This window comes from Mobula birostris, chromosome 9 (assembly GCF_030028105.1).
Source record: "Mobula birostris isolate sMobBir1 chromosome 9, sMobBir1.hap1, whole genome shotgun sequence".
NCBI lineage: Eukaryota > Metazoa > Chordata > Chondrichthyes > Myliobatiformes > Myliobatidae > Mobula > Mobula birostris.
In genome coordinates this window covers 118,644,358-118,667,287 of record NC_092378.1, presented here as the reverse complement: position 1 = coordinate 118,667,287, position 22,930 = coordinate 118,644,358, and the positions used below count along the sequence as shown (strand labels likewise).

At 39.4% G+C, this 22,930-nt stretch overlaps 1 protein-coding gene across 1 annotated transcript in view; it reads left to right on the top strand.

Moving 5' to 3' along the window:
* foxk1 (forkhead box K1) overlaps positions 1-22,930 on the top strand; it is a 139,594-nt gene that overhangs the window by 47,065 nt on the left and 69,599 nt on the right. The window contains 1 exon segment of the mRNA XM_072268698.1: positions 5,731-5,925. Within this exon segment, the coding sequence (XP_072124799.1) occupies positions 5,731-5,925 (195 nt within the window).

Sequence of the window (22,930 nt, the reverse complement as noted above, 5' to 3'; positions counted from 1 at the left end):
TTCCTGCAGTGGATAATCAGCTCTTTGCTCTTACTGATGTTGAGTGAGAGGTGGTTGTTGTGGCATTACTTAACCAGATTTTCAATCTCCCTCCTGTTCTCCCCGGAATGCCAACAAGTGATAGTTTACTTAAAACTGGTATACAATCCCATTTTCTGTTCTTTTCATCACATCCCAGTTACTGCAAAATGGCTCCAATTATTTACCTCTGCCTTCCTAACATTTTCTATTTTCAGTCCATTTAATATTTGCTACTCTTTGAGGACTATTCAGAACTACATTTGATATTTCAACTGTAAGCTAATTGATGTAATATAGTAAGTCCTTCTATAGTGTTATGATAGTAGCCAGATTCTCCTACTAGATACTGACCTTTCTTTTGTTTAATTACAATATCTACACAGTTATCTCCATTCTTCCATTCAGAAGTGGGCTGTCATTTAGCATTAATTTTCTTTGGTTGCCTTGCCACTCTGAAATCAAACCTGAATTGATTCTGTCACGTATCTGTTTCCCCTGCAAATATCTAGTGGTACTTTGCCAGAATCTTTATTTGGCAACAGCAAACACAACAGAACATTTACAAGTTTTTGACCCAAAATATCAACAGTTCCTTTCCCCCAACAGATGCTGCTCAACCCACTGCATTCATCCAGTTTGTTTTTTTTTGTTGTAGTATCTCCAGTCTCTTATTTCCCCGTAGTTACCATTCTTGCAGGCACTCTTGTCTCTAAATCAGGATGTCAATGAATCTTCTTGGTCCTGGATTAGAACATTTCAACCTCATTTCAGTGCAAGAATCTGGAGTACTGCATTACCAGACTTAACCAAATTGCTGTCTTGCAGTTAATTATCATATACCCTGATTTTTGTGATCAGTCTCTTGTACAGCAATATGTGAAGTACGTTGTGGAAATTCACACATCTAACATTTATTTTATTCGCTTTATTCATGAGTTCTGTTTATCTCAAAGTAAAAGACCTATGTGGCCTGCCATCCACAACACTCTGGTCTGGACTAATTTTATTTCATATGTTGGATTTGTTTTATCTGCTACCATTGTCCATACTCCTAAATCTGTTTCTTGAGCTTTCCCTCCTACTTTGTGAATATTTGTCTTCAGCACTGAGGATATTTGTATTCTCTGATGTTCTCGTAGACTTTTTTTCAATAGGCTGTGTATAATTCTGAATTTAAAAAAAAAACTTTTTTGTACAATTTAAAACAAACTTGGGGAAGCAAATCCCTGGTGATTTTAAAAGGAGCATGAGAAACAGTCCTGGTGAATGAAAACAACAAGGGGAGCAAGTGTCATTCAGAGATCTTCAAGGAAACTAAGGTGGTAGTCTGGAGAGTTTGAAAGGAACACTGGAAGCAGTCTCGGTGAGCAAAGTGAACACTGGAATTGGCACAGCTAAGTGAAAGGGGTATGGGAGCAGCTCAGTGTAGCTATATGGACATGGATCATGTGAGTTTAAAAGAGCGCAGGAAAGAGATTCCAGGCAAGTAAATTCAACCTAGAAGACAATACTGTTAAGTAAGAGAGACAAAGGGAAATAGAGCCCTAATGAGTTTAAACAAAAAGCCAGAAAATTTAAAAAGTGAATTTAGGGAAGTAAAATTGAAAGCACTTTAATTGTAATAAAATTATAATCTGTAAATTGATACTCTACTAAATAGAGCGTCTGATCTCCAGAATGTTTCTTCTGATTATAGCATGGACGGATAACTCATGGGAAAGGTATTGAAAAGCGTATTTGGAGAGATTTCAGATGTGCAAAAGATGTACTTCTCTGACTCAATGAGGGAGCTTAGCCAAGTGATCTAGTGTAAATGAGGAAATTTCTAGGAAATAGCAATTATTATATCTCCAGGTTTAGATTAGCTAAGAGTATAGGGCACTCTAAGATAAAAACAATCGCTGAAAAATTAGTTTTCATGTGAACAAATCCACAAAATAAGTCAAAACATAATATTCTCAGCTTGCATGGATAAGTACATCTTCAACACAATAGGCATTGTCCACAACACCATTCTCATTTGAAAATATTTTGTCGGTCTTTCATTATAGCTGTGTGGATTGCCTGGAACTCTGACTCAGCAGTAGTCTTCAAGAAAATGATTGTAGCTGTTTAAGAAAGTGGCTTGCCATTTATGCTTTCGAATACATTCCCATTTTGTCCTTGTTAATATATATGTGGTGGATACCTCCATCAACAGTCTTCCATTGTTACTCTTAGTTTTGTACTCAGTTACTCTGGGTTAAGTCCTCTTCACTCTGTGAAGTTTAACTTTAATTGATTTGATTAGCAATAATTGGCTAAACAAGGGGAAAGAGAATATAAAGCTGCCAGTGGTGTTCAAGTCTGGGTAATCAATTTATTTTCCACTATTTGCATAAAAGGATATTGCCAAATTGTTCACTAGATTACATTTGCTCCCCTCCTCCTAAACCTTAAAGCCATGTATTGAAAGTAAACTCTTATAAACACAAGATATTTTAAATATACTGGAAATCTTGATCAACACACAAAATGCTGAAAGAACTCAGCAAGGCAAGCAGCATCTATGGTGCGGAATACACAGTTGATGTTTCGGGCTGAGACCCTTCTTCGGGACTAGAAAGGAAGGGGCAGAAGCTAGAGTAAGATGTTGGTGGAAGAGGAAGTAGTACAAGCTGGCGACTGATAGATGAATCCAGCTGATGGGGAAGGTGGGCGAGGGGGGATGAAGTAAGAAACTAGGAGATGATAAGTGGAAGAGAAGTAAAGGGCCGAGGAAGATAGAATCTGATAGGAGAAAACAGTGGACCATGGAAGAAAAGGAAGGAGGAGAGACACTAGAGCAAGGGTCCCCAAACTGGGCATCATCCACAACATCATTCTAATTGGTCCATGGAATTCTTAAGAAAGTTTGGGAACCCCTGCACTAGGGGGAGGTTGATGGGCAGGTGAAGAGAAGACAATGGGTGAGAGAGGAATCAGAATTGGAAATGGAAAAAGGGCAGAGGGGAGAAATTACCAGAGGTTAGAGAAGTCGATGTTCATGCCGACTGACTGGAGGCTACCCAGATGGAATATGAACTGTTGCTTCCCCCAACCTAGGTGTGGTCTCACCATGGCAGTAGAAGAGCCGTGGACTGACATGATGGAATGGGAAGTCAAATTGAAATGGGTGGCCACTGGGAAATCCCGCTCTTTGTGGTGGATGGAGTGACAGTGCTCAACAAAGAGGTTTCCCTCCATTGAGTCTTACTGATGTAGAGGAGGTTGCACAGGGAGCTCTGGATACAATGGTTGACATGAACAGATTTGCAGGTGAAGTGCCACCTCACCTGGAAGGACTGTTTGGGGCCGTGAATGGTGGTGAAAGAGGAGGTATAGGAGCAAATATAGTACTTGTCACGGTTGCAGGCATGTGTCTGAAAGGGGACCACTAAGAGGGACAAAGGAGTCAGGTAAAGAGAGATCCCAGCAACTGGAAGAGAGGGAAAGATGTCTAGGTGAGACCTGGTGTAGATTATGATTATTAAAGGTGACCAGCTGCACCAACCTGCTTAAGACCTGAAGTGAGCTTATTACATTCTCACTTATTGCACAGACATTTTAAATTCTGTGGCACAAAATCCAGAGCTCAACATCTACTGCTGGCAATCAAGGTCACATTTCTTTCCTGTTTACTTACTTCACGCTTGTTGTGCTTTAACCGCTATATACAGTTGCAAGAAAAAGTTTGTGAACCCTTTGCAATTACCTGGTTTTCTGCATTAATTACTCATAAAATATAGTCTGATCTTCATCTGTCACAATAATAGACAAGATTATCTGCCTAAACTAATAACACACAAACAATTGTACTACTACTCATCAATATTGAGTGCAGCATTTAAACAATCACAGTCTAGGTTCAAAAAATATATGAACCTTTGGGGTAATGCCTTCTACAAAAGCTATTTGGAGTCAGGTGTTCCAATCAATGAGATGAGGGGTTGTAGAGGTGCCCTGCCATATAGATATATATATATATATATATATATAAAAAGACACACAGTGTCAGGTTTCTGACAGAGCCTGCTCTTCTCAAGACAGATCTGTCTGTGCACCATGCCTCGATCAAAACAACTTGCAGAGGACCTTAGAAGAAGGACTGTAGAGATGCGTCAAACTGGAAAAGGCTGCAAAAGCATTTCTGAAGACCTGGGTGTGGATCAGTCCACAGTAAGGGAAGTTGTCTATAAATGGGAGAAATTCAGTACTGTTGCTACTCTCCCTAGGAGTGGGCCATCTTGCAAAGTTCATGCCGAGAGCATAATGTGAATGCTGAAGAAAGTGAAAAAGAACCCAAGGGTAACAGCAAAAGACCTGCAGAAACTTGCTAAAGTCACTGTTCTTGTGGCCACTATAAGAAAAATGCTGAACAAGAATACTAGTCATGGAAGACACCACAGAGAAAACTACTGCCCTCAAAAAAAAAAATGCTGTACGTCTTAAGTTTACAAAAAATCACCTGGATGTTCCAAAACATTTCTGGGATAATGTTCTGTGGACAGATGAAACAAAAGTTAACATTTTGGCAGAAATGCACACCTCTACATTTGGAGGAAAAAGGGCACTGCACACCAACACCAAAACCTCATCCCATCCGTGAAACATGGTGGAAGGAGCATCATAGTTTGGGGCTGTTTTGCTGCCTCGGGACCTGGACAACTTGCAATTGTTGAGGGAACAATGAATTCAAAATTGTATCAAGACATTTTACAGGAGAATGTCAGGGTAGTGGTACATCGCCTGAAGCTTATTAGAAGTTAGATGAAGCACAAGACAGTGATCCAAAACACAAGAGAAAATCAACAATGGAATGATTAAAAGAAAAAAGAAAATTCATGCTTTGGTATGGCCAAGTCAGAGTTCAGACCTAAACCCAATTGAGATGCTGTAGCATGACCTGAAGAGGGTTTATCGTGTAAGGTATCACAGAAATGTTGATGACCTGAAACAGTTTTATATGGAGGGATGATCTAAAGTACCTTCTCGCTGTTGAGCAGGTCTGATCAGCAGCTAGAGGAAATGTTTGGTAGAGGTTATTGCTGCTAAAGGAGGTTCTATCAATTACTAAATACAAAGGTTCACACACTTTTTTCCATCCTGAACTGTGAATGATTAAACAATGTGTTCAATAAAGAAATCAAAAATACAAGCGTTTTGTGTGTTAATAGTTTCGGCGGATTATGTTTCTCTATTATTGTGACTTCGATGAAGGTCAGTTCACATTTTATGTGTAATTAATGCAAAAAACAGGTAATTGCAAAGGGTTCACAAACTTTCTTGCAACGGTGGTTGTAAAAACAATAACGTTAAAAGTTGGAAATCTAAGTTACGAATGGTAAATATCCATGCATAATTATTTAATTGTAATTCATAGGGAGGGAAGATGGAGAGATTAATATGTTTTTAGATAGGTCTTGGCAAAATTGTAAAAATGTGACAGATGTGCAAAAGAATGAAATACAGTGCCCATAGTGTGTGTGCTCAGATAGTTCTGGAAAATGAAACTGCAGGCCATTTGTTCTTGCAACTCTGGAAGAGCAAATTGCCAGGGTGCTGTTTTGAATGGATACTGTTATTTACATCTTACTTATGCAAGAAGCATTAATAGGTTGATGCACTACATTTATGTTATTACTGCATTCTTACAGTATCTATCCTTTTTGTATTACCCTTTCCTCGTAGGTGTATGTTTCGCTTCCCCAGCACTGTGATAAAGATTACATTTACATCGCTTTATAGCAAAGAAGAGGTCAAAGAAGAACAGCCAGCATCTCCTATCCGTCCATTCTGCCCACAGATCTCACCGCTCAAGATTAACATTCCTGATCCAAACATCGACTTGGTCAGCCCTATCCCATCACCCACTGGCACCATCAGGTAGGATGCTTGAAAAACACTTTGTTTTTTTTCTCCGATGAGACTATCGTTATGTACATCTTTTTGAGTTTTCTCAGGGCCCTATCTTCTGGCAAATCAGAGAGATTCTTTATAAAAGTGGTCCATGATCCTCTGATCATTTACTATGCTAAAAATGTTTCAACCAGATTTAAACTAATTTAAAGAGTGCCACAGTCGCTTAGCAGTTAGTGGGATGCTTGAGGCGTCAGAGTTCAATTCTAACGTCCTCTGTAAGGTGTCTCTATATGTCCTTCCCATGGAATGTGTGAGTTTTCAATTAATGCGGTTAATAGGTTAATTGGTTAGTGTAAATTGTCCCATGATCAGGCTTGGCTTGAATTGGGGGTTGCTGGCTGGTGTGGCTCGAAGGGCCGGAAGGACCTGCTCTGCGCAGCATCTCTAAATAAATAAATTCAATAATTTTTGACTAACTATGACAGTGTAAATTTAGTTCTTCACTTTGGAGATTTGGCCTGTTTTGTGCAATTTTATTAAAACGTAGATGTATGGGAACAGTTTGTATTCAATGTAATAAACTGCAAGTTTTGGTGATTTAAGGAATCATTTTCAGACTGTTTTTGGAATTTATTCTTTCATGTTCCTTGTGATGCAGCATAAACAATAACTTGGATGGAGTGGATGAACATGTCCTTAATTGCATGAAACCTTTATACCATTCTGCTTGATATGAGGAAATATTGAATTTAAGTTGGTGGTTATGCTTGACGTAACTATATTAGTGGAACTTTCAACTCATGAGCATTGGTTTTAAAGGATTTTTTTGAATTTTATTTCTCAAATGAACAGTGACATTTGTAAGAGAAAAGAAAACTGGTGTGAAACAGTTTCTACTGTTTTTTTTAAAAAAAAAAAGGCAGTGAAAGGCATATTGATCTTTTTTGAGATCTCAGTGGAGGGAGAAACAGCATTAAAGTTCAATGAGATGAAGGCATTTGTCTTCCCACAGATGTAGAGAATTCTAAGTATTTTCATAGTAAATTCAGATTTCCGGTATTATGTATTATTTTGATTTAGAAATGGGCTAAAAGTAAATGCAAAGGTGGGAAATAAGATGGAAATAAAATAACTGGACAAGGGAAATCATATTTTAAAATGCATTTTTAAGAGATCTGTGACATAATAAAGCAGCCACAATAACTTTTGACCTAGAACAGAATGGGGTGTTGTTGAACACCTCAAAAATTAACCAGTGATCTTAGAACTTTATAGTCCATCACAATCTACTGAGGTCTCAAATAAGATCCCATCACTGCCATTTGACAAAAACATTAGAAACTGCTTCATGACACCAATTTTCTTTCCTCTGACAAATGTCATTGTTCACTTGAAAAAAGTTCAACAAAATGTCCTTTAAAACCAATTTCTATGAGTTGAAAATTCCCCACTAATACAGTCACATCAAGCATACCTACCCACCAGCCACCAGAATAAGAACACTTTTACTTTTACAGACATTGGATTCCAAAGTTGTATTGGTTTGTTTTGATCATTTAAGGACCTCAGCTGAAGTGCAAGTGCAGTATTGGACATGCAATCAGAAATGTTTACATGGCTAGCTTGGGAGAAAGGGCTTTATAGCTAGTTGAAGTTGAAAGGGCATAAAACATCTTGTATGGCTTTGATAGTGCAAAACAAGTTTTCACTGGTGCTTATGCTAATGAACGACTTTGAACAGCTATACTAGGATTCTAAACCTTTAGAAGTATTCGTGGAAAGGGAAAAATTTCATTCTGCTGCTTGTAGGGGCAGGCTTATCTTCCATTTTTCATGAAAGTGCTGACTTTATTGTTTGGAAGCAGCAATTCTGCATATGGTAGATAATGATCAGTTGATATTTGCAAAAAGGTGTAACTCTGAACAGGTTGATACACATTTTCAGACTTCTTGCATGGTGAGTTTCATATACCATGGTCTTTTGGTTCATTGCTTAAGTTTTCAGTAAGATAGGTAGCTGGAAGAAATTTAAATTTAGCTGCAGATTTGTCAGTATGATGAGGTTTCTGTTCAAGCTACTTTTAGACACCACAACACTGCTAACTTCCTTTTTTGAATGTTTTATATGAGTCTTAAGACATGAATGTTAGTTTCATTTAATAATATTTGTAGACATCCGAAAACCTCTAGCTATGACCATGACACCAGATCATTGTGCAGGGTTCAAGAGTAAAAATAACTGAATATTTTCCTGTACTCAGATTATTTGCATTGTTGCTAATTAAGGTAATGACACAGTTTTAGGATTGTGTTAAACAAGAAACTGAAACCAAGAAATTGTTGTGCACCTCAAATTGTAACCAACAAGATAGGGGATGGCAATACATTTTTATGTGGGCAGCCTTTCTAGAAATTCTGTTGCACATTAGGCACAGAACATTATGTGAAGTATTAACGACCTTGTCTGTTAGTTTTCCACCACTACCTGAGTAGGTTGTGTGTCTTGGGTTCAGGGCTAAAACTGAAGAAGTAAGGAAGGATAGGAGAATTGGAGTGTCAGCTGAGGTCTTGGGACCTTACGGATGCGTCACAACATGGAGGAGGGCAAGGGTTCACAGTTGGCTGTTGGGAAGTGGCTGGTGTTGGTGATATGATTTAGATTTGGGTTCCTTTAATATCAGAGAATGTATACAGTAAAAATCCTGAAATTCATACTCTTCTTAGACGTCCATGAAACAAGAGACCTCATAGAACGAATGATGGAACATGGAAGCCCTGAAACCCTCCCTCCCCCCACCCTTTGCAGCAGCAAAAGTATCAACACCTCCCTCCACTTGTGCCAGCAGAAGCACCGATCAGCTCCCCCCACCCCCCGACCATCCCACCATAAAAGCAAAAGCCTCCAAAGAGACCTTGATCCAGAGTCCAACAAAACTACAATCCATAACCCAGCACTTCAGTATCTCAGACAGGCTCTCTCTCTCTCTCTCTCTCTCTCTAAGTAGGGAAAGAGAGATTGTTCCTGCAAAAACAAGAGTGGAGACCAGCAGCCTGTTGTTGCTGTGTTATAATCTACAGCGTCACTTCTCCAAGCCCCCCTATCTGATGGGCCAACAGTCAGTCTCTCTCGCTCTCTCTCTTCCCCCACCCCCCTCACCCTCTCCTATCTCAATGTTTCAGTCTCCCACTATGCTTCATTCGGCAAAACTGGATCATCCATGGGGCTCCACCCAAGGGGACACGCCTTCCAGGCCTTTCCTGGAGATAGTGAAGTGCCAGGCCGCACACTCTCGATCAACCCACTGTAGTTTGAACTGTAGATCACGGACTCTGATAGTACCCCAAGCACTTTGAAAAGAAAGGAAAGAGGAAAGACGTAAGAAATATAAGAACAAGTTGTTTTGTGGATGAACTGGAAGAAGTCACTTGGATTGGCAAAATCTCTTGGTGCCATCTTTCCATGCTTCTCCTCCTCGAGTTTAACAAGAATGACCCTCGAATTTTCAATAAAAATGTTCTATATAAAGTATGAAAATGAGAAAGTTTACAGATGCTGGGAATCCAAAGCAACACACACAAAATGCTGGAGGAACTTGGCAAGCCAAGCAGCATCTGTGGAAATAAATGAACAGTTGAATCAAGATCCTCCTTTAGAATTCTGCTGAAGTATATAAAATATGCCTCGTTGTTTTCTGCATGTAGTTTATTCCCCTGCATTTTGCCTTGTTGCCTTGGAAGATGGACTGTATCTCCGTAGCACCTCGCCTCAATCTACCATCACATTCTGTAACTGATCTGTGAGTAAAGACAGAGTGCACTTGACCTTGACAGCCAGAAGTAAGCTTCAGTTCTATCAATGGGTGTCTTTTTAAAAAAAAAAAGCAGTGGAAGGCAGATATTCAGTGAAGGTGATGTAGCGAAGAACCGTCTTTGGTTAGATAAAATGTCTGGGGTTTACTCCTCTCAATTGAAAATCAGCTATCAGTTCGACATGCTGTTTTTCTGTACACCCAATGGCTCAGGTCGGCATGTCATTCCCTTTCTTTTTTTGTTATCATGCTCTCACTCTCGTTCTCCAATCTCAAATTGAAACCATTGCAACTCTGTTATTGTTTTAGACCTTCTAAAGCAAATTTTTAAAAAAGCGTAATCATTGAATTGAATTGACTTATTACTTGCATCCTTCACATACATGAAGAGTAAAAATCTTTACATTATGTCTCCATTTAAATGTGTGAAGTTCAATTTATAGTAGTTTGTAATAAACAGTATGTACAACAGGACAGTCAATATAGCATAAAAATAGCATGTATTAATCAGTCTGATGGCCTGGTGGAAGAAGCTATCCTGGAGCCTATTGATCCTGGCTTTAATGCTGTGGTACCATTTCCCGGATGGTAGCAGCTGGAACAGTTTGTGGTTGGGGTGACTGGGGTCCCCAATGACCCTTTGGGCCCTTTTTACACACCTGTCTCTGTAAATGCCCTGAATAGTGGGAAGTTCACATCTACAGATGTGCTGGGTGTCTGCACCACTCTCTGCAGAGTCCTGTAATTGAGGGAATTACAGTTCCCGTACCAGGCAGTGATGCAGCCAGTCAGGATGCTCTCAATTGTGCCCCTGTAGAAAGTCCTTAGGATTTGATAATGCTATTTTTATGAATATTTTAATAAACTTTACTGTGATGATATGGAGTAGTGTATTCATCTAAAGATTGATTAAGGAAGACATCATCTTATCACATCAGGAGCCTCCAACTTGATAGTGCCCAGACTCTCTACTGTTCACAACCAAGATCCACAAACAAGACAGTCCTAGTTAGGTCAATTGGTTCTGCCTGCTCTTGCCCTACTCAATTTGTATATTCATCTTGACACTATCCTATCTTCCCTTGTCCTGTCCCTTCTCACCTACATCCAGGACGCCTCTCATAGTCTCACCATTTTGACAAATTCCAATTCCTAGATTCTCACTGCTTTATTATCACCATGGATGTCCAGTCATTATACACCTCTTATAAACTATTGACTGACATTTGCTACAAACCCACTGACTCTCACAGCTACCTTGATTGCACCTCCTCCCACCCTGTCCATTGTGAGGACTCCTCCTTTTTCCGTTCAGTTTCTGTTTCTTACCACGTTTATTTTAACATGAGCCTTTCCACCACAAGACATTTGAAATGCTCTCTTTGTTCAGGAAATATGACTTCCCCTCTATTATGGCTGATAGAACCTTTGCCTGCATTTCCTCCATTTCCCTGCCTTCAGTCCTTGCCATCCCCTACTTTACACAACCCCAAATGCACAAAGATAACGCTCCCTCGCTCCTGGCCTTTCACCCTACCAGCCACATCTTCCCCTCCCCACCTCTTTCTACTTTCTGCAGGGACCACTCTCCCCATGACTCCCTGGTTTGCTCATGCACCCAACTGTCCTAATCCCCCACTCATTCCTGCAACTGCAGGAGCTGCAACAATTGTCTGTCCACCAACTCCCTCGCAACCATCCAGAGATCTAAGCAGCCTTTCCAGGTTAAACAAAGATTCACATGCACCTCCTTTAACTTTGTCTCCTCTGTATCAGTGAAACATAGCATAGCCTGAGTGTACATTTTGCGGCACACCTACACTGTGTCTGCAGTGTCCACCCTGACCACTTGTTTGCAAGCCCCCTTCCCATTTCAGCTTTTTTCACTTCCTTTTCCAAAGCAAACTAGCAGAGCAGAACTTCATCTTTTACTTAGGTGCTTTACAACCCATCGGTATGAACATTGAATAAGTTCAGGTAACCCACATTCCTTGTGACAGCACATTAGTGTAGCAGTAAGTACAACATTTTACAGCGTCAGCTGTAAGATCGGGATTCAATTCCCACCACTATTTGTAATGTGCTTGTTTGTTCTTTCTGTGAACGTGCGAGTTTCCTCTGGGTACTCTGGTTTCCTCCTATATTCCAAAGGCGTATGAGTTAGGGTTAGTAAGTTGTGGGCATGCTACCTTGACAAATCCTCAATGCAAAATGACATATTTCACTGTATGTTTTGGTGTACGTGTGACAAATAACGCTAAACCTTTACTTTTGCACAGTAGTACAGCATATAATGAGAACAATCCTCGATTGGGGTTCAGTTCCTGTTGCTGCTTGTAAGGAGTTTGTATGTTGTCCTAACGACTGCTTCGGTTTCCTCTGGGTGCTCTGGTTTCCTGCCACATTCCAAAAACAGATTGTTAGGATTGGTAACTTATGAGCATGCTATGTTGTGCTGGAAGTGTGGCAACAATTGCAGACTGCCCCCAACATAATCCTTGGATTGTGTTGGTCATTGATGCCAGCAATGCATTTCACTGTATGTTTCAATGTATGTGTGACAAATAAAGCTAATCTTTCTTCTTTCTGTCTTCATTCCTCTTTCTTGGTTTCTGTGAAATGGTTTCATCTGCCCCTCATCTCTTCCTTATCCTTGCAAGATTCTAGTATCAGCAGCCTCTTGTTTCAACTTATCACTTTTCAGCCTCTGTCTCTACTTCCACCCTTCACCCCTCACATGGCTCCATCTGGCCCTCCCATTCTTTTTCTTTTCCCTGTCTCCCCCTTCCCCCCCTGCCCCACTTCCTCATCTATATCTATCTCTACCTATCAACCATTAGCCACTGTATCTGAATCTACCCTCAACATCCACTACTTGGCTCCATCCACCCACTATCTCCCTCTGCACCACATTCCACCTATTGTCATCTAGACCCAGCCTCCCCCTCCCCCTTGTTGCTTTATTACATCCTAGTACCAGGTCTCAGCCTGAAACAGGCCACTTTCCCTCCACAGGTGCTGCCTGTCCCGCCGAGTTCCTCCAGCAGTGTGATTTTTTGCACCATGTTCTGGCATCTGCAGTTTCTTGTGTCTCTTAAGTCTTTCAGTAAACCCTATGTGTATAATGAAATTGATGTTGAAAACACAAGTATGCAAATTATTTCCCTGTACTGTATGTTTTTGTGGGATTGCTTTCTTGTACCCAATTGTAAAGTTTTGTTTTAAAGAAAATCTCATGAATCTTAAGAACTTCTGTGGAAAGTTAAATGTGAATTCTTGCTTTTATGTGGGGTGGACATGCAAATGAAAGCAAAGCAATTATTTGCTGTCCAGCTTCAGAACAGTGAAGGGTAGTGATATTTGTGAAATTGATCCTTGCCCATTTATTGTTGATGGTGTCCTCTATAGTGCGAGACCTGCATCAATGGGGCAAGCTGCTGACCTAGCGTGGTGCATACTTTACGCTTAAACCCAACTTCATTTATTTCTTTTTCCAGTACTGGAAAAAGCAATAACTTAACTACATTCTAGAGATTTTAAAGTGTGCATTATTGTACAGCTATTTCAGGACATAGAATGTGCAGATTTTGAAAACTCTAAATTTTCTCCGGATCCAAAAAAAGTACCAGTTGGTAGGTTAATTGGTCATTGTAAATTGTCCTGTGACGATTGGCTAGGGTTAAATCGGTGGATTGCTGGGTGGTGCAGCTCTTTGGACCTGGAGGGCCTGTTCCGCGCTATATGTCTAAATAAAATAAAATGAAAAACAACAGGATCTTCTGAAGTTTGGAAGAGTGATCTTTTGTATTGGTAGTCTAGCCTTGGGATATATGAAATACTACACATCTGTTTTCATTAAAAGTAGTTAAGGAGTTCCAAATATACAGGGTTCACTAAATTTATACAGTATTCTGAGTATTCATTCAAAAATTATATATGAAGTGTTGTAAATTTTAGTCAAGATTTGTTTGCAGCAAAATCCTTTTTGTTTTAACCTTTTATCAAAAGGCTGTTATTGTGGTTAAGTTGTATGGTTTGACCCAGTTCGTTTACATTGTTTTCAGTTCAATTTTTGCCACCTCCACCTCCCAATTTATTCATTCCACAGCAAGTGCCATCAGGGCTTATACTATGTGTAGTTTCTCCTAGAGTGCCACTAACTCACTGGTTAGCCAATTTAAAATAATAAAGACATATGAGTTTCTTTTTAGAGAGCTTTTTCCCTTCCCCCTTCAGTGCCCTGGCATTAAAAACAGGAACACAAAACAATAATACCCTTTAGATATTCTGGCAGTGCATTTTGTGCTTTTTTCACAGATCCACCACGTTTTACCTGAGTGGGAAGTTTTCACAAGTCTTAGCAAATTTGCCATTTTTAACTTACAAACCAATTTAAGAATATGATTCAAAACTGAAAATATTGGAAGCATTCGGCAGATTTAGAAGCAGGAGAGAAAAACATAGCCAGATTCAAGTCAGCGTTTCTTCATCAGTGCTGAGTACAAGTATGCTTTAAGTTACAGGAAGAGTGTAAAGAACAGAAGGAATATCTTTGAAGGTATCTGCCTTCTCCCCCATAGCCTTTAATAGTCATAGTCATACTTTATTGATCCCGGGGGAAATTGGTTTTCGTTACAGTTGCACCATAAATAATTAAATAGTAATAAAACCATAAATAATTAAATAGTAATATGTAAATTATGCCAGGAAATAAGTCCAGGACCAGCCTATTGGCTCAAGGTGTCTGACCCTCCAAGGGAGGAATTGTAAAGTTTGATGGCCACAGGCAGGAATGACTTCCTATGACGCTCTGTGTTGCATCTCGGTGAAATGAGTCTCTGGCTGAAAGTACTCCTGTGCCCAACCAGTACATTATGTGGTGGATGGGAGACATTGTCCAAGATGGCATGCAACTTGGACAGCATCCTCTTTTCAGACACCACCGTCAAAGAGTCCAGTTCCATCCCCACAGCATCACTGGCCTTACAAATGAGTTTGTTGATTCTGTTGGTGTCTGCTACCCTCAGCCTGCTGCCCCAGCACACAACAGCAAACATGATAGCACCGGCCACCACAGACTCGTAGAACATCCTCAGCATCGTCCGGCAGATGTTAAAGGACCTCAGTCTCCTCAGGAAATAGAGACGGCTCTGACCCTCCTTGTAGACAGCCGCAGTGTTCTTTGACCAGTCCAGTTTATTGTCAATTCGTATCCCCAGGTATTTGTAACCCTCCACCATGTCCACACTGACCCCCTGAATGGAAACAGGGGTCACCGGTTTCCCTACTATAATTCCCCTACTATGCAAAAATCTATCCACCTTGCTTTAAGTATATTTACCGAGGTAGCCTCCACTGCTTCATTGGGCAGAGAATTCCACAGATTCACCACTCTCTAAAGCAGTTCCTCCTCATTTCTGTCCTAAATCTACTCTCTCAAATCTTGAGCTAATGTCCCCTAGTCCTAGTCTCACCTATCCGTGGACACAACTGTCCTGCCTCCACGTTATCTATCTCTTTCATAATTTTATGCTTTTATAAGATCTCCTCTGAATTCCAGCAAGTACAGTCTCAGGCGACTCAATCTCTCCTCATAGTTTAACCCCCTCATCTCTGGAATAATCTCTGGTGAACCTCCTTTGCACCGCCTCCAAAACCAGTATATCCTTCCTCTAGTAAGGAGATCAGAACTGCATGCAGTACTCCAGATGCAGCCTCACCAGTACCCTATATAGTTGCAGCATAACCTCCCTGCTCTTAAATTCAATCCCTCTAGCAACAAAGGCCAACATCCCATTTGCCTTCTTTATAGCCTGCTGCACCTGCAAACCAACCTTCTGTGATTCATGCACAAGCATTCCCAAGTCCTTCTGCACAGCAGCTTGTCACAGTCTTTTACCATTTAAATAATAATCTGATCTTCCATGTTTTCTTCCAAAGTGGATGACCTAGCATTTACCAACATTGTACTCCATTTGCCAGACCCTTGCCTACTCACTTAACCTATCTATATCTCTCTGCAGACTCTCTGTATCTTCTGCACAATTTTCTTTTCCACTCAATTTAGTAACATCAGCAAACTTGGATACACTACATATAGTCCCCTCTTCCAGATCATTAATGTATATCATGGACAGTTGCGGGCCCAGCACCGACCCCTGCAGCACACCACTCACCACTGATTGCCAACCAGAGTAACACCCATGTATCTCAACTTTCTCCTTTCTATTAGTTAATCAATCCTCTATCCATGCTAATACATCACCCCCAACTCTACGCATCCTTATCTATGCAGCACTTTATTGAATGCCTTCTGGAAATCCAAGTAAGTAATGCCCATTTGTTCCCTTCTATCCACTGCACTCATTATATCCTCAAAGAACTCGAGTAAGTTTGTCAAATAGGACCTGCCTTTGCTGAACCCATGCTGTGTCTGCGTCTGCCTGATGGATCCATTTCTTTCCAGATGCCTCGCTATTTCTTCTTTAATGATAGTTTCAAGCATTTTCCCAACTACAGACGTTAAACTAGCTGCCCTATAGTTACCTGCCTTTGCCTGTATCCTTTTTTGGGCAGTGGCATGACACTCACCATCTTCCAATCTGCCGGGACCTGCTCAGAATCCAGAGAATTTTGGTAAATTATCACCAAAGCCTCTGCTGTAACCTGCCATTTCTTTCAATACCCCGGGATGCGTTCCATCAGGACCAGGAGATTTACCTATTTTTCAAGCCCATCTATTGTATCGAGCCCTCACCTCCCATTGCATCCATAACATCTCTATTTGACATGTTAGACATGTTCTCCGCTGTGAAGACTGACACAAAGTAGTCATTCAAAGCCTCTGACATGTCCTCATTTCCCAATATCAATTCCCCCTTTGGGACCCTTGTTCACGTTAGCCACCCTTTTCTGCTTTATATAATTATAAAAGCTTTTACTCTCAGTTTTCGTATTTAGTGCTAGTTTATTTTCATAATCTATCTTCCCTTTCTTTATTGCTCGCTTAGTCGTTCTTTTTAAAGTTTTCCCAAGCTTCCAGTTTCCCAATATTCTTGGCGACTTTGCACACACGAACTTTTATTTTGATGCTTTCTTTTATTTCCTTAGTTATCCAGGGCTAGTTCTCCCCACCCTTACTGTCCTTGCTTTTAACTGGAATATACTTTTGTTGAGCACAGTGAAAAATCTCTTTGAAAGTCTTCCACTGTTCTCAACTTACCACCAAATAGCCTGTGTTCCCAGTCTACACTAGCCAAATCCTCCCTCATCCCTTTTGTAATCTCCATTGTTTAGGCATAATACACTGGTTTTAGATCAAACTGTTATAACCTCCATTTGTATGAGAAACACAATCATACTGTAATCACTCTTTCTAAGAGGATTCCTTTTTTTTGTAATTTATTTTTTATTGAATTTCATCATCAAAAACATTTCCATAAGATGTATTTCAGATACTGTACATATATATCATATCATATTTGTCACAAATCTCCACATAATATTTATCTGAGCTATACACTTAAAGAAAAGAGAGGAAAGAAAGAACAATCGAAAGAAGAAAACCATGTACAGAGTAGGGGGTGATTTTTTTTACAATATATTCGTTGACATGTGAGAATAAAATCAGGCCTATGAGGTATTATGTAGTTAAACCATTTTTTGCAGTATGAATAAAATTGTTCCAACTTATGATTAACAGATGCTGTTAGCTTCTCCATTTTGTAAATGTCCATTGTAATTTCCATCCATACATTTAAAGTTGGGCTCTCCTGTGATAACCATTTCCTGGTAAGGGTCTTTTTACCAGCCACCAGCAGTACATTCATCATGTCCTCTTTTCAACCATTCTTGAGGTATATACCCAAAATATATGGTCTTACTCTAGGGTATTTCACATTTAAAGATGTCTTTTAGGGCATTATGTATCCCACTCCAATAATCTTTGATAATGTGGCATTCCCGGAAAATATGATAATAGTTTGCATTTTGATTTCCACAATTTCTCTGGCAAACAGGGGGTTTACTATTATAATGGGATTTCTGAGAGGGTGTAATAAATATCTTATCAGTTTTTCCACTTGAACTCCCTCCAGTTCTGTGAACTGGTACACTTCGATTGATACCTCCATATTATTGTCCAGTCTTCCTCAGATATTATCCCTCCTTCCTTCTCCCATTTTGTTTTAATGTATGAAGTCGAATGTGTTTTAAGATTTGACAAACCCTTATACACGCTTGAAATGATTCTACTGCAGTTGTCTGAATTATATGCTTTTCTAAATAGCTCTATCAGACATGTACTTTCCTTGGTTACATTTGTAACCGTCCTATTAACATACTGTCGCATCTGTAAATACCGGTAAAAGTCTTGTTTTTCTAATAAGTGTTTCTCTTTGAGCATTTCAAAACTGAACAGTATTCCTTCTTTCATTATATTGCAAATAGCTGTCCAGTCCTTAAATCTAGCATCCAGTTTATTCGGTGTAATATCCGAGTCATATGCACACTATTTAAGAATTGCAATGTCTCTCTCTATTTTATCTTTTATAATAGTTTTCCATATTTTAAGAGTCCACTTCACCCACGGGTTGTCAATATTATTTATGTAACTTTGTAGGTTGTTATCAGCCAAAATTGCCTGTAAGGGGATGGAAAGTATCCTCTCCCCAATGTTTTTCCATTGAGCGCCATATGATGGGTTGCACCAGTATATCACGGCTCTCAACTGTGCTGCAAGATAATAATCTCTAGGAGAAGGTAGGCCCCATCCCCCCCCCTTTTCCCTGGCTAATTGCAAAGTTTTGAGACAAACACTGGGCCTTTTACCTTGCCATATATATCTTGATAGTCTCTTGTTCCATTCATTGAATTGATTTTGATTAATCTCTATTGGTAGGGTCTGAGAGAGATATAGTAGTCTGGGCAGTATATTTATTTTAATAGATTCAACCCTTGAATTGAGACCAAGGAAAGGAATTAGGTTCCATCTTGTTTTATCTTCCATAATTTTATATATATATATATATATATATAGGCTGATAATTGCATTCTGATAGTTTTGCCAAATCTTTTGGCATAATGATGCCCAAATATTTGATGGGCTCTGTTTGCCATGCCCAAGGATATCTACTTTCAATTTCTCTTGGTGGGCTATAGTTATATGAAAGTAGTTGGGTTTTATCTATGTTGATCTTGTATCCTGATAATTGGCCATATTGTTCAAAGGATTGCATCAATTTAGGTAAAGAGTCTGTTGGTTGCCCTAGATAGATCAGAATGTCATCCACGTAACAGGCCAATTTATGCTCTTTGCCCCTGATAATAGTAATTCCCCTGATATCTTCATTTCGTCTGATGTGTTGAGCTAATGGTTCCAGATATAATGCGAAGAGTAGCGGTGACTATGCACAACCCTGTCTCGTGCCCCTTTCTAGGGTAAAACTATTAGATAAATATACATTGATTTTAATCCTGGCAATAGGATTGTTGTATAGTGCCTGTATAGTTTTAATAATTGTGTTATGTAGACCAAATCTATGTAAAACTCTATAAAGAAAATTCCAGTTAACCGAATCAAATGGCTTTTCAGCGACCACACATCACTATTGCTTCAATTTCATTTTTTAATATATGATCCATAATGTGAAGTGTCCTTCGTATATTGTCTTGTGTTTGGCGTTGTTGTATGAAACTTGTCTGATCATTATGTATCAGTGTCGGTAGAAACTCTTTTAGTTGTTTGGCCATGATGGAGGTAAATATTCTATAATCCACATTAAGAACAGATATTGGTCTAAATGACCCACATTCCATTTTATCCTTGCCTTCTTTCGGTATAGCTGAGATTATTGCCTCCTTCCAGCTGGGTGGTATTTGTGCCTTTCTCAGGGCCCAGTTCAGTGTGGGGAGTAAAACGGGGATTAACTCACTTCTAAACTCTTTATACCACTCTGCCGTATATCCATCTGATCCTGGTGACTTGCTTAATTTAAGCCTACTAATTGCAGTTTTTAGTTCAGCTTCAGTTATGTCAGCAGTCATCTTTCTATTTTGTTCTTTGCTTAAAGTGGGTAACTCTAAAGAATTCAGGAAGGTGTCAACTTGGGTTAAGTTTCCCCCTGGAACTTTGGAAAGTAGCGTTTTGTAAAACATTTCAAAAGCTTCATGAATTTCACTTAGCTTATTTTTTTTGATCACTTTTGTTCTTGGATGCCTAATTCTATGAATTGTATTTTCTCCTTTTTTTTTTCAGTTTCCGCGCCAGTATTTTCATAGATTTAGATCAACTTTCATAGTATCTCTGTTTCAGAAACATTAAATTTTTTCTAATTTCTTGTGTAGCCAAACTATTAATTTCATTCCTAATTTTTTTAGTTTCCTCTAGTGTATTCTGTGCCAAACTTTATTTTTTCTTCCAGTTCCTTCAGTTTATCTTGTCATTCCTCTAATGTTTTATTCCTTATTTTTTTCTTATATGAAGATATTGCTATAATTTTCCCTCTTAAGACAGCCTTCAGAGTATCCCATAGAATGGGAGGTGAAACCTCTCCATTATCATAGAATTCTAAGTAAAGATCAATTTCCTTTTTAATGTGTTCCTTAAAATAGGGATCATTGAGTAGACTTGCATTTAGTTTCCAAATAGTATTCTTTGGTTGTAGGTCAAGATCAACAGATAAATATATAGGTGCATGATCACTTGCATCTATTGTCCCAATTCCACAAGTGACTATTTTGTGTCTATCTTTTCCAAATGTTATGAAATAGTCTATGCGTGTATATATGGAATGGGGGGTCGGGATAATGAGTGTAATCCCTTCTGACAGGGAAAAGGTCCCTCCATATATCAATTAGACCAACATCCTCAAAGAGAGTGTTAACTTTCTTATGTAAGGACTTTGTTTCATAAGTGTTTCTATTGGAAGAGTCTAACTTTGGTTGTTATTGTAAATTTAAGTCTCCCCCACATATCAAGAGACCTTCTGTTTCAGTTACCATAATATTAGTAATTTTCTGGAAGAAACTAATATCACTTCCTGGAGGTGCGTATATATTCAATAAAGTAACTGGATTTCCATCTATATTACTCCTTACCAGAATATATCTGCCCTCCTTATCTCCCATTTCAAATACTTTTTCAAAATTTAGCTTGCTTGAGATGAGAATAGCAACTCCTCTTTTATGTCCTGATTTATATGAGGAGAGAAACAAATTAATGAAGCCCATTCTGTTTAATTTTCCATGCTTATTATCACTAAAGTGAGTTTCCTGTAAATATACTTCATGGGTGGCTTCTTTTTTCATTTTTGATAGAACTTTACTGCACTTGACTGGATTCAACAGCCCATTGACATTAAAAGAAATGAATTTTACTTTGTCCTTAGCCATGTGGATTTATCTGTTAGTATATCATTGAAATTTGCAGAATATAATTGCATCGATTTACTCCCTGAACAAATAGGAGCCAAGAAACATGAATAATTAAAAAAAAAGGTAACGAACGTGTGATTCCAAGGCTGGGGTCTCTAGGTGACCCTGGGTTGAGCTAGAAGAAATGTCTCGCTGTGGGGGATAGCCCCTCCTACCTGCGAGTTGAGGGCCCCGCTGCAGTACCTATAAAAGTAAGTAAAATACCTATGTCCGTTACACAGAAATGATTTCCCCGTGTATCCTCCCATGTATATATTCTCATTTAGGTAGGGAAAAAGGAATGAATAAATGAATTTTTAAAAAATGAGTAATATAAAATCCACATTATAATATGTATCTCTCAATATAGGTATATCACCGTCTATTTTTGCTTCCGTTTAGTTTCTCAGCACTTTTAAAGTTAGCCAAACCTTATGGCTCTTCTGGAGGAGGTGAGGGCTGCCCTCGGAGAACTCAGTCTCTTCCTAATATCCTTCTGTCGTCCTGTTCCCGTCCCCTGCTTTCTCGGTTCTCTTACTATTTCCCAAGCAGATTGGGATAACTGCTCAGCCAGACTTTCCTTTGGTTTGACCACGCTAATGGGCAGTCCTCTGTTATTCATGTCTGTAGTCATAAGAGGATTCTTAACTACAAGATCACTAGTTTTACCTGTCTCATTGCACAGGACCAGGTCTAAGATAGCACATTCCCTTGTAGGTTCAGTAACATGCTGTTCAAGAAAGCCATCATGGTTGCATTCTGTGAAGTCCTCAAGATTGCCTCAACCAACTTGATTCACCCAATTTATGTGCAGATTAAAGTCTTTCATGATATCTGCTGTTCCATTCTTAAATGCCTCAGGTATTTCTGTTTATCGCCCATGCCACTGTAATGTTATTATTTGGTAGCCGATAGACAGCTCTCACTAGTGATTTTTTTTTTCCCCTTTACTATTTTTAATCTCTACGCAGATGGATTGAACATTCCGCTCCTTAGATCTTATATCGTCTCACACTATTACCCTGATCTCCTCTTTAATTAAGAGTGCTACCCTACCTCCCCTACCTTCCTGCTTAACCTTCCGTATTGCCTGATATCCTTGGATATTTAATCCCCAGTCCTCTCCAGCCTGCAACCATGTTTCTGTAATGGCCACTAAATCATACTGATTTGTGCCACAAGTTCACTGACCTTGTTTTGAATACTATGGGTATTCAAATAAAGTGCCCTTAGACTTATTGTGCTTTTAAAATCTTGTAATCTTTTTCTCTTTTGCACTTGACTTTTCTTTACTCCACTCTTACTTTCCTCTTTTTTATCTTTTGCTTGTACTTTATCTTTATCCACACTTTTCTCTTTTACTTTATCCATACTTCTCCAATCTGCTTGAAACCCCCCCTCCATTTAGTTTAAAGCCCTATTCACACCCTAGTTATGTGATTCGCAAGGATCCAGGTCCCATCACGGTTCAGGTGAAGCCCGTCCCATTGGAACTGCTCCCTCCTTCCTTAATACTGCTGCCAATTTCCCATGAATTCAAACCCATTTCTCCCACATCAATCCTTGAGCCACGCATTTAACTCTCTAGTCTTGTCCCTGTGCCAATTTGCACATGGCTCACGTAGTAGTCCAGAGATTACCACTTTTTTGGTTCTGCTTTTTAACTTAGTCCATAGCTGCTCTAATTCCCTCAGCAGAACCTCTTTCGTTGTTCTACCTATGTCGTTGGTACCCACATGGACCATGACAACTGGATCTTTCCCCTCCCACTGCAAATTCCTCTGCAGGTCAAATAAGATGTCCTGAAC